The sequence below is a fragment of the Nasonia vitripennis genome, chromosome 4 (assembly GCF_009193385.2).
Source record: "Nasonia vitripennis strain AsymCx chromosome 4, Nvit_psr_1.1, whole genome shotgun sequence".
Taxonomy (NCBI): domain Eukaryota; kingdom Metazoa; phylum Arthropoda; class Insecta; order Hymenoptera; family Pteromalidae; genus Nasonia; species Nasonia vitripennis.
The window spans coordinates 19,079,902-19,107,172 of NC_045760.1; the positions used below are offsets into that span (position 1 = coordinate 19,079,902).

Genomic DNA, 27,271 nt, shown 5'->3' on the forward strand with positions numbered 1-27,271 from the left:
CCTCGCGCCCGAGAAGAGAACATAATCCCCATAGAGAGCGAGGCTTTGCTTATACTCTATCCCGGAATGTTTTGTGTGTCTGCCCGCGTAAAAGGAAGGACGGCGCACAAAGGAAGGAGAGAGAGAAGGTTCCCACAGAGTTCCCAGGGCATCTTGGCATCTGGTAGAGCCGAGGCAGGCACGGACAGGCTCGCACGGGGGTGGACGCCGCGCAGCTGCAGCTGCTCGGTTCTCTCACGATACCCTGCACTGTACAGTGTACACAGTACACACTCACTCGCGGCGCAGTCGAGCGGAGCGGGGGAAGCAGAGGTGGCGGGGGCGCTCGCCGCTATAAAACGCCCGGCTCTACCCAGACCAGACGTACTTCTCCGCTGAGCCTCCGACTCGACGCATCTCACTCGTGCTCCGCTCGCTCTGCCTCGACTCTGTGACTACACTCCTGCACTGCAGTCGCCAAGTGAATTCCAACGCTGCTGCTACCTGTGTGTGTCTCTCTCTCTCTCTCTCTCTGTGCCGTGTGCTCCGCTGTTCTCGCTCGCCCGCTCGCTGCGTCGATTCGACTCTCCGCGACTGGAAAATCGATCAACCTGCACCAGCGACTCAGCTGTTCTACGCTCGTTCCGTGCGAACCGCCGATAAAACTCAACAAGCCTCAACATGATGCTCAAGAAGGCACTGACCAAGTCCGGCAGGAGGATCCTCAAGGTAGGCTTCGTTTCATCTCACACGCATACTTTCGCTCGTCGAAAGGCAACAAAAGAGACGATAATTTTCTTCGAAGAAACAAAGACAAACCAATCTAATTTCTCGCTTCCTTTTTGTTACAGGCGATCAAAAGCATCTCCTCCTCCGCCAGACTAGCCAAGAAGCTGCAAGAGCAGCAGAGCCAGCAGGCACAGCCCCAGCAAGTGCCGGCCAGCTGGAGCCAGCAGACGAGGCTCTACGACCTCGACCTGGACAGACTGTCGGTCACCTCGTGCTCGCTGCCGTCTCTCCTCGACGCCAAGAGCCTCGACACCTTCGTCACCTACGTCGCCCCCGAGGGCTTCGAGTACTGCTGCTGCTGCCACTGCGACGAGCGCGACGAGAACCAGCGCAACGAGAACCTCGAGAACGAGATGATGCGCTGAAAAACGTATCGTCGTTTGAAAAGAAAAAGAGCTCGAGAAAAAGTGCTTCATCCCAGTGATATGTACTGTATACGCATCTCTCACTCGAGTGCGGATTTGTGATACGATTTGTGATGACGATCTCTCGACCAAACGGTCGATACACCACGACAGCAAGATTGTGATAGATACATCCTCAAGCCGGGAGCAACACAACACACCAGCAGGGCGCGCCAACTCTTGAGGATTCTCCTATTGTCAATGTCTTCCTTTAGTTTGTAGTTAGGCTCTGAATTTAATTTAACCTTATTTATAAGCCTTGAACGTTGTAATTAATGTACACGCCAGTAGCCCAGGGACTAGATTCGAATCGAACACTCCCCGTTCGCTCGCTCTTACTTTCGATTTAGTCTGGCTTTCTCGAACCACCTCCTGTAGTACGAAATTCGAATCCACGGGAGCATCTCGTTCGAAGCGTAAAATGTGATCTAGGTAGTTCTTGCGTTTCTCTCACCCAAGCTACACCATGTACAACGCGATTAATCTTAGTTGGCTCGATTGTACTGCGACCTATCTTCTCTATAGATAGTTATATGCAAAGTATTTAAGAAAAACGAGCGGGGCGGGCGCAACACTCTCGCCTCCGCTCCGACGACTGTGATATTATATGCTAAGCACGCAAATTTGGAGAAATAAAATAAAGATTGAATTTATTTAAAACATAATCACCCGACTACTCGTATTTAACGAAGAAAAAAAGCCTGCTTCCGAACGCCCCTCCCTCTATACCTCGCCCAGGATCATAAACTATACATTATATCAGTGTTATTTTGAAAAAGATTAAACTCTTTGCATGCACTTGCCCGTGTGAAAAATCCACTTGTCGCGCCACACTAGTTTCTAAAATCTCGACGCACAGGTGTCGAGTTTTTATTGCACGTGTTTAAATGCTTCTTCCTATACTCGCGCACCTTGCGCACGCGAATCTACACATAAGCGCCCATAATAAACACGCAGCTGCAGTCTTTAAAAATTTTCAAAACCGCGTAAACGTTAATCCTTTTCGACTCATTAGCAGCGCTCGTCATTAAAAATAATGTATTCAATGCACCCGAGAAACAAAAGCCAGCCGTATAGTACATAACGATTACCGCACGTGCGCATTGTTTAATCTCTCGTTTTCCAGCAGTGAACGAGTGCATGCAAACATCTCGCGTCGCGAAGAACAAAAAGGCAAGATTACGCGTCTGCAAAAGGGGTGAGAAAAAAAGCTCGTTACGTACGCACAGAACGACATAAAGCGCTGGGGACGGACGCGTCGCATGAATAATGCATTTGCCGGTATTAGCATGGAAACGCGTCCGAAAATACACGTAAAATTGAGCACTCGTTAAGTCGTCGGCATAGATTTTAGCGCGGACGTTCCTTTTATGCTCCGCAGAAGTGCATTTTAAGCTTTTAAGCTTCCCGACGATCGATGCCCATAATGGTTCTTTACACACTATAGAGTCCGGCAGCGGCCCCTATTCTCACTTTGTCGGCGGCGGGAAAAATCGATTTTCCTTGCCTTCTTCTTGTAGTGTTGTATAGCTATGGTATACGAGGCTTGCATTATAGGCCCGAAAATTCGGAAATCGCCCAGAACGAATTTCGGGTCTTCTGGGAACGGCTCCGTGTACAGGGACGAAAAAAGGACGAGGCTCCTTTGTAATTGGAGGCTTAAGATGGTTATATATCGCTTCCTCCCGCCGAGAGTATCTTCTTTTCCTCTGTGTGTTGTCAAATTTTTCGAACGAACTCATTCGGCCGTGAAAATTAAGAATGGGAATAGGATCGAATAATGGAACAACGAGAATTTTTTTTCAATATGCAACCTCATTCTTTTTTTTATTTAAAAAATTTGTATTGCAAAAATATGCTTTGTTTCTCACTCGACGTGTCTTCTCTTTCCTTCGTCACATCTTGGGGGTACGTACATAAAGAGTTAATCCGTATCATTCGCAAACAGTATTAAAAAAAAAAAAAAAAAACACGTACATATAAAACCGCAAAATGACTCTCGCTTATCCCGCTTGTCGTCTCACACTCTTATAAAATATATTATTTACAAAAAATCGGTTTCTCTCTCTCTCTCTCTCTCTCTCTCTATATATATATATATATATATATACACTATACAAATACAGGTATAAAATAAATAGTTATATCACTCTTATAAGGTACTAATCATGACTATGCGTTGTGCTGGTTATCACAACAGAATTATTACGTTATAAATAGCTTATACGTACGACAGAGGCTTAGCAGCCATTACATAGTATATCTCGCTAGCGCTGCAGTTCCCGCGCGCGCGCGCGCGCGTGTGTGTGTATATAATATAAATAGTACATAGAAAAATTACACATTTTTGGTTCAATTGACGATCTACCTGAGAGATTTGGACTTGTATAAAATATCGTAATTCGGCGAGGGGTCTGCCTCCCGCCTTTGGCTCACGTTGCTGATTATTACATTGTGTGTATTATCGCGCGTGCGTAGGATTCTGGTGATGGTGTTGGTGGTCTCGATCAGTAGGCTACTTCGGCTCCTCCCCAGGGTCTGTAGGGCTTTCCGTGTTGCTGTTGGCCGTATTGTACGCCGGGATACTGTCCAGGTCCGGGCCCCGGATACTGGGCGGGTGGCCAGGCGAGGGGCGGGTGGTGCAAGCTCGAGGAAGACGGCTGCTCGTTGTTGTAGCTGCTTTGCTGATGCTGCTGCTGCTGCTGCTGCTGCTGCTGCTGCTGCTGCTGATGCTGGGGCGAGGCTTGCTGCTGGGGGGTCGATTGAGCCGGCTGCTCGCGGTGGAAGCTCTGTAGGTGCGAGAGCAGTCGCAGTCGCAGTGGGTCCCGCTCGTCGAGACCCTCCATGGTGACGAGGTAGCGGCCGACCTCCGCCACGCACTCGCCCCAGCCCACCGCGTGGTAGTCCATCGCCAGCTTCGTGCTGTCGTAGCCCTCGGCTCCTGCAGTCACAAGAAAGAAGGGCTTTTTTCGTATAAGTTTGAAAATCCCGATAGCCCATGGGGCACTTGCGGCTACACGCAGCCCCGCGTTTCTCTGATAGGGCTGATCGGGGCCTCCGACTTCTATTTCCATTTCTAGGAGTCTAGGACGAGCCCCCTTAAACGCAACTAATCTGCGTCTTGTGCGCGCCGTCCCGCTGACTGCACGTGCGGCTTCTCTTTCTCTCTCGTCGGGGGTTCGTCGTCTTCAGGTATAGCTACAAGCTACGAGTATACCGTATAGAAAATCCGAGTCCGAAATTCCCATGGCTCGAAACACGCTCTCTCGGCCGTGGCCGTCTATACAGCTATATAGGCCTGTGCGGCGAGACATTATATTGGGCCCGCCGAGCGGCAGATGTTCCGGCTCGAGTGAGAGTGGAGCAAGCAAGGTGCAGCAGGTAGCGCGGCGTGGGAAACGATTCGGCGAGCTCGCGCATATTATGCAGCTATATACGCGTATAACACTCACGCGATCCCCCGATAACGCAACCCGATCTGCCGATGCCCGTCCCATTAATCAGGCCGTGTATATATATATATATATATATATATATGATGTAACTCGGCTATCGCTTGGACTATTCGACTTTTGTGGCGGTTTAGAGATGCGACTATGCGAGAGCTCGGGGTCGCCGAGTTATGAAAGGGGTGAAATAAGCCGGTTATCGCATCGTCGACCTACATGACGAAACCGCGAAGACGGAATAAACCACAGCTCTCTATGCGCGTCTTGGACCATTGAGCAGCGTGAAAGAGCCCCCGATTAAAATTTTCAGCGACGCTGCATTCGAAACGCGCGCTACACGTGATCGGCTAGCCAAATAGCCAGCAACGGTGTCGTCATAATACGAGCTGGAGTAGAAGAAGAGGAAGAAGAAAGCAGAGGCGAGTAGGGGGCGAAAGATGATGAGTGAATGAGTACACACACACACACACACACACACACACACAGGGGAAAGAAGGGGGAGCAGCAGCAGCAGAGCAGCGCCGTGAGCACCAAGCCGAGCGCTGGTTTCCCACAGTGGGGCACATCTGTCTCGGCCGAGTGGCTCCGTCTCTGCCGTCGGCCCCCTACTCCCCATGCGTGTACGTATGTGTGCTGTATATATAGGTATACGTACACAGATAGAGAGAGAGAGAGAGAGAGAGCCGAGAGTAAGTAGGGGAAGCCCCCGTGCGTCGAAGGCCGGGGGCTGAAATCGTGGGAACGACGACGCCGCACTCGGAAGAGTTCTTGTTGACTTCCTCCGAGCTTCCCACAGGATCGCCACCACGCGGACCTCTCTCGCCAGCGCTAACACCTGCTCCGAACTCTCACACTCTTTCTCGACTCCGGCGCAGCTTCACCCCGCCTCTCTGCGTATATACCTGTATATTTATTATGCTGATCTCGCTCCCGTATGCCTCTATGCACCTCTTTTTCCCCGCAGCTTCTCGAACTCGTTCAATCAAATTTCCGCGTGTATTATGCGCGCCGCAATTTCACGCTCGTTCGCGCGCGCATACCGATTCTTTCGGTTTTCTTTTTTCTTTCGTTTCTCGAAAAGGTGCAGGAAAAAATCAGAAATTCGCGACCGCCCACGTGAACTCTATACCTATATATAACAGGTGTCTTCCGCTTGTGCGCGCGCATGCAGCTCTGCGGCGACTTATCATATACCGGCGCGCTCCTCGTGTTTGTAAACAAGACGCCAAGGCGAGGCTTCTCACGGAGGGACAATGCCTTTTTTTGGCTGTATTTTTTAAGTATACTAGGAATGAAGGCAGAATTGATTCTATCTCTGTCTAATAACACTGGTAGAAAATCTATCATAAGTGTTGGGCGGCACACTAACGTCTGCTAATATTTTATAAGCATGTAACATGTTACTAAATCCCTCAAAACTATTTTTTAATGAATATATTAATAATGCTCAATGTCGTCATCATTGGTTTGAATAGTGAATTTGAAGAAAAGTTCAGTATAAGAGTCAGTAGGTTTGTCTATCATTACAATGCAACTTTACACAGATACTTACTATGCTACCTAGAAAACATGTAACCTACATGATTATGATTTAACTGTTTTCATTCATATTTTCACATCAAGGCCCATATCAATTTTTTAATTTACCGTATCAAATTTTGCTTGTAGACAGTTACACACAAAACAGCCGTCTCTAGCACATTGTATTTCTGGTTTCCAGTGCATTTTTACATGAAGAAAGTGATAAGTATTTTAGCTTTTTTGTCAAGGCATTAATTAAAATTCTGACTTTTAACAGTTGTGAGAGATTTTGAGACCGATAGTGTCGGAGTCGAAATCAGAAGTTCTTCAGTTAAGGTCGATTCAACTTTAAATATCTTTTCACAATCACAAAAGAAATCTATATGCAAAATATTTCGAATGAATATATCGGTCTCAAAATCTCTCACAACTGTTAAAAGTCAAAATTCTAATTATCTAAAACCTTGACAAAAAAGCCAAAACATTTATCACTTTCTCCATGTAAAAATATGCTAGAAACAAGAAATACAATGTGCTAGAGATAGTAGTTTCTGCGTAACTGGCTATAAGTAAAATTTGACCTGCTCAATTAAAAAATTCGCATGAGCCTGGATGTGAAAATATGAACGAAAACAGTTAAATCAGAATCATCTAGGTTACATATTTTTAGGTAACATGTCTAGTAGCCTTTTTACAATTCAAAGAGCATTATATAATGATAGACTTAAACTTACTGACTCGGATACTGAACTTTTCTTTAAATTCACCTCTCAAACCTCATCGAGGGCGACTTTGGGCACAGAGACAAACTCTATATCGTCAAACTCTTTATTCTTTTAATTGAACTTCTCGCTGACATTAAAAAAAAAAACTAAATAATATTCACACACTTTATTACTACTTCAAATAGGATTAGGGTGCCACTTTTCAATACACATCTTGTAATGCTACACACTTTTGGTAATGATTAATTTTTACTAAAATTTCTTGCTACTTATATTACATATATTTTATCTGTTATCAAGGTTTCCACATTTCATTTTAAACACCTCAAACATTTCTACCAGGGTTATGAGTTATGACTGTTTTGAGGATTATGAATTTAAAGCGCGGTTCCGATCTCGTTGCCTAGGCAACCAACCAGCAACCAATCAGAATCACGTATTAAATGCTTCGCAACAAAGGCCATCATTTTTTTAAGAGAGGAGGAGGAGGATATAAGCATAGCGGTGCAATCGATTTAACTGTTGCGGTCGGACGGAGCCAATTTTGCGGGAGTTTTCGGTATACTCTTGCCTTTCGGAGTCGGTCGCGCAGTCTTATTCGTCGGCATTTTGAAACCCGAATTTTCTAGCGATTAAGAGCCTGCGATTCGGAAAGTCGATAGTCACGCTAGCTAAAACATATGGGACTGTTTATCTGGGACGGAAAGTCCCCGAAAGTTGTTGCTACACAGAAATCGACGGACGCGTCGCCTAAAATAGAATGAAGCCATTATGTAGTTTAGGGATTAAGAATTCGCGAGGCGATTTAGATGAATAATATAGGTCCGTCGCGGAAAAATAAACAAAGATGAAAGACTATTCAACTTGATTGTCGAATCTGCCAATTTGGATGGAGGCAAAGTCGCACACCTGCACCAATAGTTTCTCGCAAAGTTAATTCGAGTCGTAATCGCGCCCCCAAAGCCTAACGAGCCGCAAGGTCAAAAGGCCATTAACGCCGCCGGGCAATGCAAAAGTCATAATGAGCCCGAAACCTCTGCCGGCGCACCGAGAGCGAGCCGATGATGAAGCCGCATGGGAAAGCCACCCGTAAAATCTATTTGCAGAAGATACCTATACACTAGGCACTCTCGTCCCCGCAGCAAAGCCGATAAGTGGGAACATCTGTGTTGGGCCAACCGCCCGGCGGGAAAACTCCCGGGAATATAGCGAACGTAGGTAGGTATGTGGGCTAGAGGTGCAGAGCATTATACTCTGCACACACCCACGCACACATAGAGAGGGAGAGGAGGAAGAAAAGGGCAAATTACCTTTATTCCTGAGCGTGCGCAAGTGCTCGACGGTGAGCTGGAGAATCTCGGCCTTCTCGAGCTTGCCGCTGTGGGGGTCACGGGCCGCCGCAGGTACCAGCCGCCTAAGCTCACCAAGGCTGGCGTTTATTCGATCCCGGCGCTTCTTCTCGATCATGCCTCTGCGACGCTTGCGAGATGTGTGCTGACACGAGTCACCGCCAGGTGAATTGCACCTGCGAAGAAAGGACAAAGTTTTAGATTTCTTTCTAGGTGGCTATACGTACTTTTGGGATCTCGGGGCTTCGCAAATTCGACGAAGCCATACTCTGAAGCTTTTTTTTAATTTACCGTAGACTTTTGGCAAAGCAGGAAAGCTCCGAAGCTCGACTTTTGCGATTGAGAAGAAATTATAATTTCACTTAAAACTTTTGATGTACGTACTGGAGTGCAAAAAATAGTAAACTCGCAAGCTCTTGCGCGGAGAAACTTGGATTAAAACTCTGCTTTTTCATTTTTTTCGCAAAAGAATTTCGTTCCGTACAGCTAACAATCGCGATTCCGGCAAGCTGGCAAATTTTCGCGGCACATGCGAATCTTGATAGAATTGTTTACGAAAAAACTGCGCTCACTGGTTGCACCGGAATTGCAAACATCGATACAGTTCGCGCACAGCTTGTTCACTAAGATCGCGGTCGCGATCGCGAAGTAAAAAAATCGAAGCAGACAGGAAAAAGCGCCCAGTAAGCTCTGTACTCTCCCTCGGCTCCGAAACCGCAACAGCCGCAAGCTCGCGCGCACTTTGTTCTCGCACAGTTAGTTTAAAGTACTCACGGCTCTTTCCCGCTCTCCTCGGAGAAGACGTCGTCGCAGTCGGAGTCGCTGAGCGGCCTCTTGAGGCTGCGGCTCATGTGCTGCTGCTGCTGTCCGTCCTGGCTGTGGCCGTCGCCGGTGTTGCCGGCGCTTTGCTCGTGGACCGAGGCATAGCTCTGCATCGGCGGCGGCGGCGGCGGCGGCGGCGGAGGCTGCACCGGCACCGGCACCGGCAGGTAATGCTGCTGTCCCCAGTGATGGTGATGCGGATGGTGCGGGTGCTGGCTCGGTGGCGCCGGGGGCGGCGGCAACTCCGACGACAGCAGCGTGCCGTTCTCCTCGGGTCTGGCCACCACGACTCGCCACATCTTCGAGGCGGCGGTGAGTCGGACGAGTCGGACGGGTCGAAGGCGGCGAGTCGCAAGATAATCCGAAATCGGAAGTCGTCGTCTTTGGGAAGCACGTGTCCACACTTGTCATCGGTCGCCCGCGCGCGCGCGACTGCACGTGCGTCCGCGAGTTTCGCTGCGCTGGCTCTATATGCGTGTGCGTATCGGTCGCGTGCCGGCCAACGTGTGTCGTCGTGTGCACATCGGAGCAGAACTCGCTCGCCGACACACGACTCCGCAGCCGACCCCCTCCACGATTTCCGCGCGCGCTGATTCCGCGGGGAGGGACTGCACCGCCTGTGCCTGTGTTGTGTGTGTGTGTGTGTGTGTGTGTGTGCGCGCGCGCGTGCGTGCCTGTGTACTGTTATAGACTCCGCTCGCTGCAGTAGCAGAACAAGAGTCCAAGGTACGTATAACAGTATACGCAGGGCTAGTGACTGCGCGCGCGGCGCTAACAGTGCGCTTCCGCGCGCGCGGGGTGGGGGTAGCGATGTGCTGTGTATACGCGCGCAGTGTGTCCCCCCTCCCCGCCCCGCGCCAACCCCCTCGCATACAGAGGCAGTGTGCGTGCGTGTGCGGCTATCGTGGGAACCGCTTCGCACCCCGTACTCTCACCCCTCGAGAAAGAGAGAGAGAGAGAGAGAGAGAGAGAGAGAGAGAGGAGCCATCGATAATCGCCGCCTCTGATGCTTATTGTGCTGTTTTCGCAGAGCTTTGTGCGCAAGAGAGTTGAGAAGGCGCACGAGCTCGCGGGGGAAGAAGTCGAGATGCTGCGCGCGAAATGAAAAGCTCGGCTGGTTAAGCTCGCGTGTGCGAATTTTTTATTTTTTCTCCCGTCTCTCGTAAGAGTTGCGGTTGGCTCGAATTTCCTTCCAAATCGAACATTCGAAACGTGCGCCAATTATAATTTAAAAGGAAAATTAAAACTTTGCATGACAATTGCCGCGGCGCAGGCACTTTGCTAATTAAATCAAGACCGGGCGACAAAAGAGACTTGCGAGTTTATAGTTATGCATACGCTCGCGCGGCAATTGATTGTGCGCGACGCCCAGCAGCAGCAGCAAAATCCATATGTGATCGATTAGACGTGTGCGCGCGGATTTGTTCTGAAGGGCCGACTCGAGCCCATGGGAGAGAGAGAGAGAGAGAGAGAGAGAGAGAGAGAGAGAGAGAGAGAGAGAGAGAGAGAGAGAGAGAGAGCGAGAGGGAGAAGGCAAAAAGGGGGAGTCGCTGACTCGCTATACATGGTATACAGCGTACTATACACAGGGCCGTGTGCCGCGGACAATAAAGCGGACAATAAAGTTCACACAGGAACCGATCGCAGCACGCGCTCACATGATTACTGATATGTACGCCGCACGCGGGCTCGTGCCGCTTGGGAAAAAGCTGGGAACGCGATACTCTCTCTCTCTCTCTCTCTCTCTCTCTCTCTTTCTCTGTATATACTCCGTGCGTTCGCCGACTAACTAATCAAATAGTCTCCGCGTATACTCACCAAAGTGTCCTGCCGACCAATCAACTCGCAATTTGCAGATTGATATTGCGGCCAAGCGGGACACATATACTCTCCGACGTGCTCTCCGAAGTGCGCATTCGGGATTCTTGGGAGAGATTGAACGGTCATGCATCATTTTCTCATTGATTCTTTTTTTCTCACTCTTTTGATGCTCTTGCCTTTTTTCGGTTCTATTTTTCTTCTTTTTATAAATGATGATTGAACAAAAATTTTCGCTCTTAGTTTAGTTAGTTACTATCATACACACACGCGAATTTGAGTATGGAATAAAAATTTTATACGAAGAGAAACGGTAAAGAACGCCAAATGTATATACTTTATGAACTTTGTACCGCACCTTTTAATTATTTGCAAGATGTACACGCTGCATTCGATAAGTCATATTGTACGCAAAAAGTGGTTTTTAAAACTAGATACCCCCATCCAAATGCACGAGATCAAATATATGGCTCTTGGTGCCATTTAAAAAATTTTATCGAGGTTCACACGCGGATTGTTTTTCGCGATTTTGAAAGAGAGGACAATATTGAAGACTACAGGTCAGACTCATTTCATGTTTTACATAAAAATAATAATACATTATATTATACTCCTTCCTCACGCATAATATTTATTTATTTATTTATTTATTTATCAAACCACTTACAATGCCTTTAGAAGGCATCCTATAGAGGTAAATAAAATTACCTGTACATAGGAAATGGTATAAAGAAAAGTAGAAAAACAAAACAAGTATGTACTTTGCATACTCGTTGAGCTCCCCACCTTTCCAGCCCTTTCATACTGTTGTTGTAAAAATTGTTACTCATGATTGTGTTTATTTGTCTTTTCTAGCTACTAATATTCATTGCAAAAATACACGCAATTGAATAAAGTTTTGAATTTGAATACCCAAATAACGATGATAAAACTTTTTAATGTTTAACAAAATACTTTATACTATAACTTTCAAAAGTACATATTTACATAAAATGTCTATTTGAGATCTCTTACATTGCGTTGGTTAATTGTAAAATACTAGTACTTAAAATTTAAGAGTTTTACCATAATATTGCCTTCATTTTCTTTGATATATTCTTTGAGTTTTGTTTTAACTTTTAACTTACTAGCACATAATTCTTTCAGATCACTTGTTAAGTTGTTAAAAATTTTAATTGCTACATAGTAACTATTCTTTGCAGCTATTGTCTTAGATATTTTAGGTATTTGAATATCTTTGTTTCTTGTTTTGCTCGTCGAGTTAATATATTTTTGTCTTAGATTTTTATGATGGTACAAGATTGATTGATAAAGGAATAATTGTAACTTTTATTATATTTTATTATAATTTAATTTAATGGGCTACTTATATAGAAAACTATATATAGAAAAGAATAGTCGATCGCATGATAAAATACAATTAAGAGTATACCCAATTTGCAGCTTAAGGGGTCCAGCCTGGGTTAAATCCTACAAAAAAACAACAAAATATTCGTCCGATAAATTTTTTTTTCTTATCACGTAAATTAAAAACAAAAAATATCTACTGAACCTATTTACACTATACACTATTTCTACCGAGAAATATCATATACATACCATACAAAATCACTGACCAAAATTCATGACATTTTACTATATAAATAAGTGTTTTTAGTCACTTGCCACGGCTTTGTGAAAGATCTGGACCGTCTTCTTTACTCTATCCGGGCTTAAAATGTACCTTAAACATGCTGATGAAAGACATTTCTAAAAAATATTAATAAAATATTATTATCCATGCGTTGTATACGCAGCTAATAAATTTAATTAATATCCAGCGAAGAGTTAAATATTAATACTACTTGCCTGACGGAGTGTGAGAGCAAGTTCTACGAGCTAAAATTAAAATTTTTACAATTGTCAGAGCTTCTCAGTTGCAGGTAAATCATCATTATAAAATACATTAAATAATTGTGTATTTTACAAAGAAATCACTTAAAGAAGTAAAAATAATTCAATTCCCGCAATAGCTATATTGCACTGTTTATCTGAGTGATGGTTTTCATTTGTCGCCGAACATCGCTGAATAATAGAAAATGCTAAGCAAACACTTACATTATGCTACTGGCCGGGTAAGCTAATAGCTGCACTACTACTGCCACCCCAAGAGCGGTCACTTTGCATACTCCCAACGGACGCGTGCTTACATTATATAGTATAGCTGCGCTTGGAAAAAGCATCGTGGTTCAAAAGTATAACTCTGGTATAGAAAATTGACCGTTCGCGCTCGTGAGCGTGTCAACGACATAATCGAAAGCGCATTAATAAGTATTTCTTCATGATAATTGATTTTTTACTCTCGGTGCCTTATTGTATATAGAGGTTATACTACAATTTCAATATAAGGCATAGCCCCCCAAATCAAAAAGCCGAAATCCACCCACGCAATCGTCGGCGCGTGTTTCGCTCGGACGCACGCGTAAAGTCGTAATACGTAAATGGGTATGCAGAGCGCGCACGCGAGCAGAATGCGGCAAAACGCAAACGCACAATACACGCGTGATCCCATCGCAGGGCGCGTCGCGCGGTCAGCAATGCTATATAACGCGGGACGATTCGATTGATTGCGCCTCTCACACCCGCGGCGCGATGAGCGCGCGACAGTTGGCCGGAGAATCGCTGCCCATTGTCCGAACCTCTCGCGCCTACTTTACGATTTGTTGGCACGAGCGTCGCTCGGACACTTGGACAATGTGGATTTATCGGGTATCGCCTTACCGGGCAGCTATGCTGTTATTATTGCGGCTGGATATGTATCGAGCTGTGTAAAAGGAAAAAAGCTAGCTTCGATTGTCCGGTTATTATTATGATCGTCCTGGGAATGGCTTCTGTCCACGCGCGTGTTTGCTCTCGTAAATTTAGCCGCGAGACACTCATGGTTTGCTTTGCGCCCTTTTCGCGCGGTCATCTCCAGGGCGCTACGCGGGAGTGACCGATCGACAGGCTTTTTTACTTATATAATTCGTCGAGTGCGATGATTGCCGCCGTGCACGTTAATTATTTCTATTTATTTTTATGTTTCTATTTATTCTACCTAAGAATTTTCGAAATGATCAATTGGTAAATTATTGTTATTTATAAACATAAAAGGTTCACAATAGGACTCGGGTGACAATTACAACTGGGACATTTATTTTTAGGATGGATCGTATAAGCTTATTTTTCTACCAGGGATAATTTAAATTTTGTAAGTATTCGATCTTTCGACAATTGTTCCTTTGTCACATTCGAATACAAACATTTATATAGAATGTACACCTCCCCGTAAAATCGATTAAAAAAATTGAAAAATATAATTAACTCGAGACCGCAACGCGCACGAGGGGCGAGGGTGTATCGCAGTTACAATGACATTTGGGGTAATGTCGTGGTTCTACAAAAAGCGATGTTTACGACTTGAAGATGAAAAAAAGCTAAAACTTTTCAATTGTTCGGCCTCACGCCCCACGATTTAAAAGGGCAGGAGAGTGTGTGTGTAAGAGAGAGGCTTCACCCCAATCGTCATGGTAATTCGAAACGCTCAGGGTCACGTCTAAATTTCAATCGCGGCTAGTGTTTTGAGCAGAATTTAAAAAAAAAGAATGAACACTGACAGCTGTCAGGCCGGACTTGACAGACCGGAACCGTGAGCCGGAGCGCGAGGTAGTGCGAAAAAAGAAAATTGAGCGATGGAGCTGTGTGTACTCGAATTTTATTTGAGCTTCCATTGAGAGAAAGCCACTTGTGTGTATGTCCTTCGCCGCTGCATTCAACCAGATTGACTTTATGACTTAACTTATTTCGAAGCGTATCGTTTCACATAAAGCACACGTTATGTACTCCATACATATAATATTAATCGATTCGGCTATCACATATAGTTTGGTTCTTTTTTATACATTAAAGTGAACTTTGCCAATTGCGCAGAACTAAAAAAATATTTGTTTCACTTCGGTCGCTTAACTAGAATTTTAAAATATTTTGTATTACTCAGGCAAACATCGAAAATCCATGATTGACTACAGCGCAAGCTAAACGAATTTAGCTCGCCAGTTTGAGCCAAGTTCTTGTAAGATTCGTTCTCCTATATACAAGTCCGCTTCTTGCGAGTTATTATTGGAATTAATTTACCTAAACCAATATTAAATTATAGTATGCATATATAGAGTCACTTTTTTCGATACAAATGAAATCAGTTTTACATTGTTTAAAAAATGTACTTCGATTCTTTCTTTTTTACTGTGTACTTGTGACCTGTTCTGTTACAATGCCGCTACCCTAAGCGGGTCTTGGGCGTTGTCGTCCAGATCGGACGGGTGGGTGCCTATCACCACTACACAGCGCGTCCTTAGGTTGCGGATAGAGGAACAGCCCCTGAGAAAGAGGTTAGCTGCGAATAAATTGAATAAGCAGCCGCGGACAGCCGATAGGAACAGGCGTGGGTGTGATGAGCCCACACTGTCGAACGCATTCATCTAGAAACACTACGCAAGCACCACAACAACAAAAACACTTCACATTATCTCTTATCTCTCAATCTATCTCTTTCATCACACATTACAAAAATGGGCAAAAATCCTGCTGCCGAGGAGGATGCGGGAGCGATGACAACTGCCCCGAAAGGGGATGTGTAGAATGATTCGTCACCTGGTCTTACGCGGTAACGATGCCAGCGAAGGTGCGCTGCCTTGCAGGGGGGCGGCGTTAGGATGCGAGAATGAAACCGGAGTGTATCTGACGACGAATTGACACTGTCCTCGTCAAAGTCGGAAAGCTCTCATACTTAGTTCTAGAGAGGTATGGGGGTTATCACCTTTAGAACGGTGGACTCACCTGCGATCGGAACAGGATCCGAACGCGGATTTAACATACTATCATGGCTCAAAAAAATCAAATCCGAACCAAAACGGACTTAAGGGTCGGAACTTGGAATGTTCGCAGTCTATACAGAGTAGGCGCGTTTAAAGAACTCGTAAAGGAAGCTGATAGGTACAATCTAGATTTGGTAGCAATACAGGAATCGCGGTGGCCAGATGGCGGAGTACTAGCATCGGGTAACTTCACGTACTTGTATGGGGCTTACGACACAAGAATAGTATTAGGCGATTTCAATGCTAAAATAGGTAGGGAGGAAATGTTTAGGCCTACTATAGGGAAGGAAAGCCTGCACGAAGCCAGCAATGATAACGGTATTAGGGTCATAAATTTCGCGGCGGCAAAAGATCTTATAATCAAAACTACGTGTTTTAAGCACAAGAACATACACAAGGCAACGTGGACATCGCCGGACGGGGCCACACAGAACCAAATTGATCATTTCCTCATTGAAAAAAGACGTCATACTAATGTTCTTGACGTAAGGGCTTACAGAGGGGCAGATAGCGACTCGGACTACTTCCTAGTAGTAGCCAAATTAAGAGCTAGACTAGTAGCGAATCAAAATAGTAAGCGAGCAAACAAGGTAGAAAGCTTCGATATTGAGAAGCTACGAGATAGAACTAGAATAAACTAATAGAAATTAATAACAGGTTTCAGGCACTTGAAGAAGCAAACACATCGCCGGAGGGGAATGACGAACCGAATAGCTTATGGGGGGACATCGATAAAACGGTAAAAGAGGCCGCGAACAAAGTACTGGGTAAAAAGAAAAAGCCAAAGAGCAAACCATGGTTTGACGAAGAGTGCGAACTCTGGTTTGAAAGGCGCAAAAAGGCTAAATTAGATAGCTTACAAAATAGAAGCGATAGGACCGTAGAAGAGTATTCTAACGTAAGGAAACGGACGAGCGCGATCTACAGAAATAAAAAGCGGGAGTATCAAAAGAATCTTATTAGGAGAATAGAAACTAACAGTAAGGAAAATAACCCCCGCGAAATGTACAGAGGGATTAACGCCATCAGAAAGGGTTTTAGGAGTAGAGCGCAATTGATGAAGGACGTAAACGGGGACCTCGTAACAAATGACAACGAATTACTGTCGCTGTGGAAAAATTATTTCGATAAATTATTAAACGTGCACGAAAATAGCGAAGAATTAGGGGACGAAATTCACACTGCTGAACCCCACGTGGAGGAACCGAGCTACCAAGAAGTAGAGGCCGCGATTAAAAAACTAAAAAACAACAAAGCCGCGGGAAATGACTCTATACCAGCTGAGTTACTCAAATATGGGGGCGTCGAGCTCACTTTCAAAATCTATAAACTAGTATGTGCCATCTGGAAAAATGAAATAATACCCGAAAATTGGAAGGAATCTATCATTATACCGATTTTTAAAAAGGGGTATAAGACAGACTGCAATAACTATAGGGGTATTTCACTTTTAGCAACGTGCTACAAAGTTCTGTCAAACGTAGTACAAGCTAGACTCACTCCATTCGCGGAAGATATAGTAGGAGATTATCAGTGCGGATTTCAAATGTTTACCATAAGACAGTTGTTAGAGAAAAAGTGGGAATTTTGCGAAACCATACACCAACTATTTATAGATTTTAAAAAAGCGTACGACTCTATTAAGCGAAGCAAAATGTATCAAATTCTAGTACTTCTCGGTGTACCGAAAAAACTCGTGAGATTAATTCAAATATGTCTGAACGGAAGCACGGGAAAGGTCCGAGTAGGCGGTAATGTATCAGAACCCTTCATGATACGCGATGGATTAAAACAAGGGGATGGACTCTCTACGGTGCTGTTCAACTTAACGTTAGAGTATGCCGTTAGAAAAATGCAGGTTAGCCAGATGGGCGCAACGCTTAATGGAACAACGCAGATACTAGGCTACGCAGATGATTTGGATATACTGGGGGATTGTAGGGAAACGGTAGCAAGAAACGCGGAAATCCTCATAAAAGCGGTGGAGTATACAGGGTTAGAAGTGAGTGAATCAAAAACAAAGTACATGATTGTGGATAAGCTAGGCATCTGCAGAGGGGAGGAAGATCTCAGAGTTGGGAATTTTACTTTTGAAAAGGTTAGCGAATTCAGGTATCTGGGTACAACCATAAATGATAGAAACGAGATTAATGTCGAAATAAATAAGAGACTCCATTCGGGTAATGCTTGCTTCTACGCCGTGAGTAATTTACTTAAGTCGAGGCTGTTGTCTAAAAACGTTAAAATAAGAATATACAGGACAATAATACTGCCGGTGGTTCTGTACGGGTGCGAAACGTGGGCTCTGACTAAGCAGGCGGACAACCGTTTTAGGGTATTTGAAAATAAAGTCTTGCGAAAAATATACGGGCCGAAGAAAGATGAGGAAACCGGGGAATGGAGGAGACTACACAATGATGAGTTACACAATCTGTACGCGTCACCAAATATTAACAGAATAATAAAATCGCGCAGATTGGGATGGGCAGGGCACGTAGCGAGAATGGGAGACGACCGTACGGCAGCGCGTGTCATGAAGGGCAGGCCGATGGTAACGCGACCTCTAGGTAGACCTAGACGTAGATGGGAGGACAACGTAAAAGCGGATCTAGTAGAAATAGGACGGGTGGGTGTCGATCGGAGAGGTGCATCTTGGGTGGGGTTGACACAAGATAGGGCAGCGTGGAAGGCTTGCGTAGATGAGGCGATGAACTTTCGAGTTCCAAATGCCATGTAAAAAAAAAAAACTTGTGACCTGTTGGAAAATTGCTTTCTGCAAAAGGTTGCAGCTAGAGCAAAATCTGATTTTGTCATCCCCTTCAGAAATGAATCGCTCGTGTTGGTAAGAATGTAATTATTTACCCAAATCATTATAGATATGAAGATATTATAACAAAGCATCTGCATTAACGTATTTGAAGGAAACGCTTCTCGATACTTGTGCCAGTAATAAATGGGATAAAAATATTATTCGCTATAGGTTCATCGTTGAAAATTCGAATCTCGCCTGTACTACTTTTAAATGTTTATTTTCAAGTAAAAATCCGATACACCTGTTTCGAAGTAATGTTGCCTTTGACTCGCGCAGAGGATTTCGGGAAACTTACCTGTCAATCGAATATGAAATTGCAAAATATCACAAACCAATTTGTTGTGCAATAATAATCATATCGAGTATTACGGAATTAGCAAACTTACTGCTCGAAATGAAGAACTCAATTTGGTGGCAACACGAAGCATACTTTGTTATTGTCAATATCGCTCATGTTAATAATTGCCAACTAGCACACGCGTTTTTAAAACAGACAGTCTGCAAAAATTTGAACGACCAAGAAGAAGCATATACATTTAATCTGGATCAAAGCAAGTTCAGGTTACAACAATACCTCGGGCGATACTTTGGACTCCAATTGGTCATTGTTCAAGCTTTCCTTATTATTTATCCTAGAGTGGTAAATATCAAATTTTAATTAATACATATTAAATCGTCGCTCCGCTCGAAATTAGCACAGTTGAAATACAGCGTTGTGTTATAAAAAAATTCATAACTGTACTAGTCTTCGTACGGAACAACGAAATCTTGTTATTTTTGAATTTATAATACATTATTACTTTTGAAAAATCACGGCACAAATTAAAGAGTGGTTTTAAAAGGTACACGCATCACAGACCATTATGATTTAATTTAATTAACGAAAAGTGGTTATAAGCGTTGTGGTGCGGCCATCGCATGAATGCAAGCATTACGGTAACATTTTCAAACACTCGTGGTTACGTAGACAAGTTCGGTGAAGCCCAAAGTCTGTTGAGAGATTTGGAATCTGGTACAGTTTCACTATCTTTGAGTATGCGCTTTTTCCGACATTATTGGAAATTTCAGGCCAGCGCATTTTATTCAGATTCGCTATCAATTGTATAACGTTGCAGAAGCGAACGGCTACTCTATTTGAGAAACTGGAAAAGCTCAGTTTATCATTTTTCGCATACTCATTCGTAATAAGTTTGGCTTTTACCGTGATTTTAAAATGCATTCTCGAGCAGTCCATGTCTCTGGCTGCTTTAAATCACATGCGAATATGCCTGGGCAATTCATCTTCGACGGATTTCATTTCTTGCACGGAACGCGACCAGAAGAATAGTTATAATTATGCTTATAATCATGGCATTTGTAACGAATTCCTGCTTCATCGGTTGCTTTGCTGCAGTGCAAAGCACCGCAGTTATAGATTACCGGCGATAGTTACATACGACGATTTAATAAACTCCGATTTGGCGATTTGCGTAGTGAAGAATATCGAAGATTTGATGTGGCAAGAAGAGATTCGAAATCGTTTCGAAGTAGTGTAGCGTGCCCTGTTTCGCGATATTACATGGGACGCGTCAATGCGACAGCGAGCTTATTCACGTATCAAAGTATAATTTAATAGATCGAGGCCTCTCCGTTTGGTTTGCGGAGGATTTCCCACTCTTCTCCAGAATACAGTCCAACTTGCTCAGAATGAGTCAAGGAGGCTTCGTTCGCTTAATCTTGGCTCCTGAGGCTTTTTACCGCATAGCCGCATGCGATTTCCTCCTGAAAATCTCGCGGTCGAACTTAAAGCTGTTCCATTTGAAAATTTGCATCACATTTTTGAAATTGTAGTTGCAAGTTGGTTATTGGGAATCGCCGTGCTGTGTGCTGAAATTGTTACTTTCAAACTCAAGTTTTTTACTCGTTTGAAGATTAGAAAATGGTTGTCAAATGTAGCGAATAAAGTATTTATAAGTGCAAATGGAAAGGTTGAAATTCAAATTTAAACGCTCAAATCTCAGAGGATATATAAATAAATTTATTATGATCGATGCCCGGCCGAGCGAGTGAGGAAATAATATGCGGGAATCTCACAAGTATTTCGAATATTTTTGCGTATAGAGCTTTTTTTAAAATCCATATTTCCATGTGCGGGTCGCTGGAGTCGCTGGATCGACAGCTAGATGATTAGGCCCTCTCTACAACAAAAGCTTTCTTAAGCTGTGGATGCGCGCGCAGGCGAAATGCGCAGCCAGCGCTTACCCAAAATATGTAATAAAAATGTACAAAATAAATGATTGTATTGTTACCTAGCCGGAAATTGTCTCTTATATGAGGCTTTAATTGCTTCAGCACCGTTGACATTTCTTTTTCTTTTCTATTAAGTATTATTCGTCTTAATGCTCTGCGCTGGCCGCGCATTTCCGCTGCGCGCGCATCCAATACTTAAGAATACTTAAGAAAATGTTAGACTTGTGAAGCTGGCGCCCGAAATAAAAAAATATTATTTTTTATGAATTTACTCTACCTAAAACGATTCCTCCTCACTTGCGGAAATAACCTCCACAAAAATTTTCACTTGCGGATTTTCCGTTTTCGAGATATTGCAAAAAGAAAATCGCCGATTCAGGCGCGGCGCTGGAATTTGATTTTCCCACAGTATCATAAAAAAACTCTCTAAATGTAATGTTTTGTTACACGAATCGATTCCTCTTCATCTGCGGATTACGATAGGATACTTAATTTATGTATTTTTAATCAAAATAATAACAAAAAATTATAATGAATATCCTACCGGGAAACTCGGCGTATCGGCGGTTCGCGTTCCGCGCGTTCCGGCATTTCAAGTAGCGCGGAGCTGTAGCAATGAACAAAAAACCGTATAATTATGCATAATCGATGTATCTGAGGTGCATATTATGGCATAAATCAATTCCTCCTCACTTGCGGATTATCTTCTGAAAACTCAAAATTCCATTAAGCTACATTATCAAAGGGAATTATAGCCTGATTCTTTACCCATGTATACTCGCATTCTGGAGCGTACCTACACATCTGCGGGCGCTGAACTGGTGCGACTAAAAATCAATGATTATTCATAATAAATGATGTTCGATGATATGTTACAGCATAAATCGTTCCCTCCTCACTTGCGGATTATCGTCTAATAGCTCAGAGTTATCGATAGTATTGTTTAAGAAATTTATCGCCTTGTTTCTTTTTTATTGGGATATATTATAGGCCTTATAATTACTGCGAACCATCTTGTAACTTTAAAGTTTAAATTTAAAATTAAACGTAAGTTCCAACTAAAGCTTAAATTTAAGCAAAATTCAAGCCCCTACGAGGGGACGATGATCATATGTGACATTCAATAATTTATATGTAATCGAGTTGTTGGCCTTGGTAGCTAAGGTCTGGCATGCTAATTTTGCAGTCGGGGTTCTAATCCCTGCAGCTGATTTTTTTTTGTGTTAAATAAATAATAGGAGTGAATTAGTCATTTATTAATTTATTAATTTATTTTATGAGCATTTTTAATAATGTAGGTAACGCAAAATTACCAAACAAGTAACCATCACGGGCAACTAATAATTACAGGTGTAAGATCGAATGTTGTAGGTATATAATCAACATACCCTTGCGAATCGATTCCTCCTCATTTGCGGATTACGAAGGAATCGTTGGTTTATAGATTTTCAATAAAATTAATTAATTAATTCAAGTAAGTGAAAATCATATAACGCGCTCATATGGGTTACGAATAGTATCAGCTGGTAATCGGCACATGTGAGATCTATGTTACCATCCTGCAATAGCCGTAACAGAGGGGAAAAAACATCACGGCCAGACGGCTTTCTCTGTGCAAGGAGAACTCGATTCAGTGCGGGTAAAAAATTATAATTGTACGTGATCAATGTAATAAGAGGTAGGTATACCTCTATAAAACGTTTCCTCTTCACTTGCGGATTATTGTGTGATAGCCTGAAGTTCGATCGAGTTACGTGATCAATGGAAATCATATAATTTATCATAGTCTATCAACTTCTAGATTATCAATGGTATCAGCTGATCGTCGACGCCTTGGTTTTGCAGCAAACAGCTATCTGTGCTTCGTTTCTCTTCAACGTTTGCTAAATATCAGATAAGTATAACGCATTATTAAAATGATGCTGCATCTAAAAAATGTTCTTGATACTTTGTGGTGTTTTTGTGCATATTTGTTTTCAGGTCTTTGTGCTGGGAAAGTTGGGAAGCAGATGAAGGAGTTTGATGCGTTTATCAACCAGGTCCAGGAAACGTGGTTGTCATTGTTGTTGCTGCTGAGCCTGACAATCAGACTGCTCAATACTCTACTTATTGGCTAAACACGTCAGGGATTCTAAAAGAATAATGAACAATACCTCATTGAGCACACCTGAAGCTGGTCGAGTACCTCTATACTTACAAGTGCAGTCTTATAATGCGAATACGTCGATACACACATGCCAGATTCAGTATTTATTGACTTTCGTGCCAAAAATACGTTTGGCAACTTCTGCAGAATGTCTTGAAGGTAATATTATATCCATAATAAAAATTAAACGATAATTCATGAATAATTAACTTTATTATCCTAATTTATTGCTCGTTTTTTACATATTATAAATGTTTACATACATTAAAATGGCTATTTTTACTGTATACATGCTATTTTTCTTTAAGTATCGCGTTTTTTTGCCAAATCAACTTTTAAAAACCAGTTTTTTTTTATTGATCTGCAGTAATCAGTATAATGAATTAATGAGCTAAACTTTGATTTAGTATAAGCGATTGCACCAACCAGCATATAATTTTTATTCGTAATCATTAATTTTGAAGGTATGTTTAATAAATTAATAGTTTGGTTTCCAGAAATGTCTTGAACATCTATAAAAATGAAATTTGATATGTTCTTATTTACACAGTATTCTTGAACATACGATTCAAGCTTATCCATGTTTAATAATTCTTTTTTCAATTGTCGTTCTAATAAGATATAAAAAGTATCCTTTGTACAGTCACTAAAAAGTTTTTATATCAGATTACCTATAGTATTTTTGTAACATAAAATACCATTGTCCTTTACATCAAAGTATTTTATACACAATTCAAAACGTTTTTTATTAAAAATTCTTTTGTTCCCAGATAATGCATATTCTATCATTGCTGCTCCAAAACATGATCCGTTCTGACAGTTCTCGTTTGCGATGGTTTCATAACATCTATAACTAGCATATGCTGAAATGCATAACTCCATGATACTATCGAATAAACAGGTACTAATATATGCATACACAGTTTTTTCATGTATAATAGGTTTGCTCAAAGTACCATTAATAATGATATCTTTGCACGAATTTATTTTAGGTTTAATATACTGATTTTGTATGTCCGAGCTTGGTTCTAAATATTTTCCTCTCGTTTTCTTTACACTACTCTGAGTTACGGATATGTTAAGGTCAGTAGACCCTGCAAGCTTGGATTCGTTTAACAAGGTGGATGTATTTTCATTTGGAGACGTTAACTTATCATTTTCAAGGTAGGCCTTTCCGAGTTTTATAGTACCTTCAAGAAATACGCAATACATCGCAAGAAATAAATGACCTGAAATAGGTCTGTGTATATTTGTTATATGTCTTAAATCACTAAATAATTAAACGAATTTACCATTACGTTGGTCCATGAAGGATATTCAACGCATAACTCTTTAAAATTCTTAATTAAATCCGGACAGTAAAAATCATTTTTATTAATTTCTTGGTTATGTTTAATTGCATCTAATCGTATACTTTCTATTTCACTTTCAATAATGTTTAAATCATGTTCTTCAGATAATTCATCGTTATCTAATTGTTTTTCATTGCAAAAATCACAAGTACATGTCTCTTTGCAATATTTACTTTCATGAGTTGTAATAATATCAAATAAATATTGACAGCTTCGAGCCACTTCACACGAATCATCTCCACTTCCCGGACTTGAACAAACAATAAAAACTAATTTTATTACTTTCATAAAATCTTGATAGGATTCTAATGTACTTAGATAAGAAATAATTCTCAAATAAAAATCTTTAACGTTTGGTGAATATTTTTCAAAACACTTCCATCTTGTTACAGATTTTATTAAATGAGCAATATCCATTCTGTAAAAACATGCGGGTAAATTATTACTTAATCTTAAAAGTTTTTTGTGGCATATTACTAAGTACTCTTTGTATAAACAATTATTGAATGCTAAACAAATAGCATTTTGCAAAGCACTGGACCTATCCGTTACAATTTGCTGTGGTTTCGAGACACTACCTTCGAGCCATAAGTTCAAGCAATCTTTCAAGAATATTGTTGCATGATACTCTGACAGAAATTGAAAGAGGGGATAAATTTTACCACCAAATGACGCACTGATAACATATAAAAATATATGTGACGACACTTCGCTTCCTATCCTGATTTTTTTAACAAAGCGTCCAGCTGCATCGAGGGATACCGATATATCATTTGCAGAATTAATAGTGTTCCAGAGATCTATTTGTTCATTTGACCAAAATACAACATTAAATGGAAAATCTCCTATTTGCTTAATAATTGGAGACCATTTTTCATCGATTTTCATTGAAATAATTGCATCCACAATATTTGTCGTAGATTCTATGCCATAAGTCTTAAAAATACCCTGTTGTCTTACTTTTCTTAGTACAGGAGTTGTATGGACAAGAGGCCCTTCCACATTTCCATAATTAATAAGGGTTTTGGCCTCAGTTCTTTTATGTTTCAATGCCTTTTCATTTACAAGAATTTTCTGAGTTTCATTTCTTAATGGTCCTGATATGAATCGTTTTTTAAAATGTCTAATTGTTTTGGAGTCTTATGTATTTATATGAAATGTTTGATTTTCTGCAGTTGATATATTACAAATTCCACTAATAGAATTTCCACACTCTTTACAACTACCATGGAATTTGATAGTATTATTCTTAGAAGACACATATCCTTTTTTAAAACTATATGGACAAGGTATTTGTTGAGACATCCAAATCTTCTTCATTATAAGATGTGTCCATCCTTCAGGCAGAATTTTTTTCTCTTCTTTTAATATTGGCTGAAGTCCTAGCCATTCTGTTCTGTCAAATATAATTGTGAAAACTAATTTTGGACAATCATCAATAATTTTACTATCCTTTTTTACACTTGCAGCACATTCTGGATTTTCATTTTGGCGATAATATTCTTTCAATTTCGTAGCTAATCCATTCCAGTCTTTTGCAACATAAAAGTATAAAGTAGTTCCACAAACTACATTTTTTATTGAAGAACTTGCTTCTTTCCATAGTTTGTCTGATTTCTTTACGATGCTACCATTTTTGTTAAAAACAATTTTTTTTTGCAGGATTTCAAATATTTGTTCCACTGATGTGGCCGTACAACGAGGCATTACTAAAAATATTACATTATGTATCTCAATAATTTTATATATTGTATACGATGTACTATGAAATTATTTATACTTACTAATAATTATAAATTGTATCTTATAAAATCGAATTCACTTATCATGAAATATAGTTGATTATTTATGTAGAAAATGTATGTTAATATACCTATATTAACTTATCTTAACATAATAATTTAACCTTAACTTAATTAATTTCATAAAAAAGTAAAACACTTAATTATAAACATTCAAAATTATAATTTAGGCGAAAATACAAAAAACAATCTAGTCTAACATTTTTTAAGTTATTTGATTCAAAAAGTTGAGTTCAGTATATGTGCTTTAATGGCTACAAATGTGCATGGTTTTCATAAAACAATTGACTGTCGTATTCACCAAGCTATTCTAGAAAATCCCTTTTTTATTGGTCATCACTCTGAACTCTTAAACTATAGCATTGCCCATACTGTATTCAAAAAATCTCTCATTAGTTTTCGAATCCAGTTTTCGCCCATAAATTTATTAGTGTCATACAAAAATCATGCCTGCTGGTAAACGAGCTGTACAACATTCAGCTCGGTTTGAGGAATTGAAACAGTTTAAAGAAATATTTGACAAACATGAAAATTTGTTACCAGAGTCAAATTTCATTTGGAACAAAGTCAGTGAAAAATTAAATTTAACAAAGAGGAACATATACGAATATGTTAAACAAGACAGACAAAAAGTAAAAACTAATTTATTACAATATTTTCGCGAAAATAATATGAAAAATACAAAAGATTGTCTTGAAAGAGAAGATAATGTACAAAGCGAATTAGATGATACTAATTGCAATTTAAAAAAAAAACAGAATATTGAAAGTTCTGAAGAAGAAAGCTCTGAAAGAGAAAAATCTCAAAAGATCAATGACGAAAAGAGGCTAGATGATAAAAGTATAAACGAGGCTGCAATTATTGACCAGTTTGATGTGTTAAATGCATTGCATACATTAAGATTAGATATACAATTCAAAAAATTTATACGCCAAATCAATTATATACCCTTTTATTGTATGTGGTGGAGTCCTGAACAAGTACAATTTTACAGATCAGTCATAAAAAAAATTAACCATTTACAACTATTGGTATGAAAGATTGCGTCAACAAAATAAATATATCAAAGCACACGAGTGAAACAATAAATTTATTCACAATTGTTGGAACTTCTGATTCAGATAAATTATTTTTATTTTGTCAAATGTTGTCAGAAAGTTTTGATAAATTGTATCTGTTTCT

General features: G+C 41.3%; 3 protein-coding genes and 1 long non-coding RNA gene across 4 annotated transcripts; 1 reads left to right on the plus strand and 3 right to left on the minus strand.

The window, feature by feature from the left end:
• Positions 1-269: 269 nt before the first annotated feature.
• Positions 270-1,837, plus strand: LOC100678204. Its single transcript, XM_003426124.5, has 2 exons — positions 270-708; positions 831-1,837. Exons 1-2 carry the CDS (start codon positions 661-663, stop codon positions 1,131-1,133), a joined length of 351 nt encoding a protein of 116 aa, XP_003426172.1. The 5' UTR covers positions 270-660; the 3' UTR covers positions 1,134-1,837.
• On the minus strand, positions 1,529-9,645 carry LOC100119662 (hairy/enhancer-of-split related with YRPW motif protein-like). The gene is given in 5 exon segments (XM_016987585.3): positions 1,529-3,771; positions 3,774-3,936; positions 3,938-4,113; positions 8,178-8,392; positions 8,991-9,645. Coding segments are annotated over 5 exon segments (993 nt in total). The 5' UTR covers positions 9,338-9,645; the 3' UTR covers positions 1,529-3,679.
• A 10,949-nt stretch (positions 9,646-20,594) lies between these two features.
• Positions 20,595-23,098, minus strand: LOC116417158. Its single transcript, XR_004227457.1, has 4 exons — positions 22,478-23,098; positions 21,334-22,399; positions 20,849-21,256; positions 20,595-20,737 (listed from the first exon to the last, which is right to left on the minus strand). It is a non-coding gene; the product is annotated as an uncharacterized LOC116417158 (long non-coding RNA).
• A 1,572-nt stretch (positions 23,099-24,670) lies between these two features.
• LOC107981466 lies at positions 24,671-26,157 on the minus strand. The gene is made up of 2 exons (XM_016987446.2): positions 26,072-26,157; positions 24,671-25,996 (listed from the first exon to the last, which is right to left on the minus strand). The coding sequence occupies exon 2, from the start codon at positions 25,992-25,994 to the stop codon at positions 25,428-25,430; it is 567 nt and encodes a 188-aa protein (XP_016842935.1). The 5' UTR covers positions 25,995-25,996; positions 26,072-26,157; the 3' UTR covers positions 24,671-25,427.
• Positions 26,158-27,271: the final 1,114 nt, after the last annotated feature.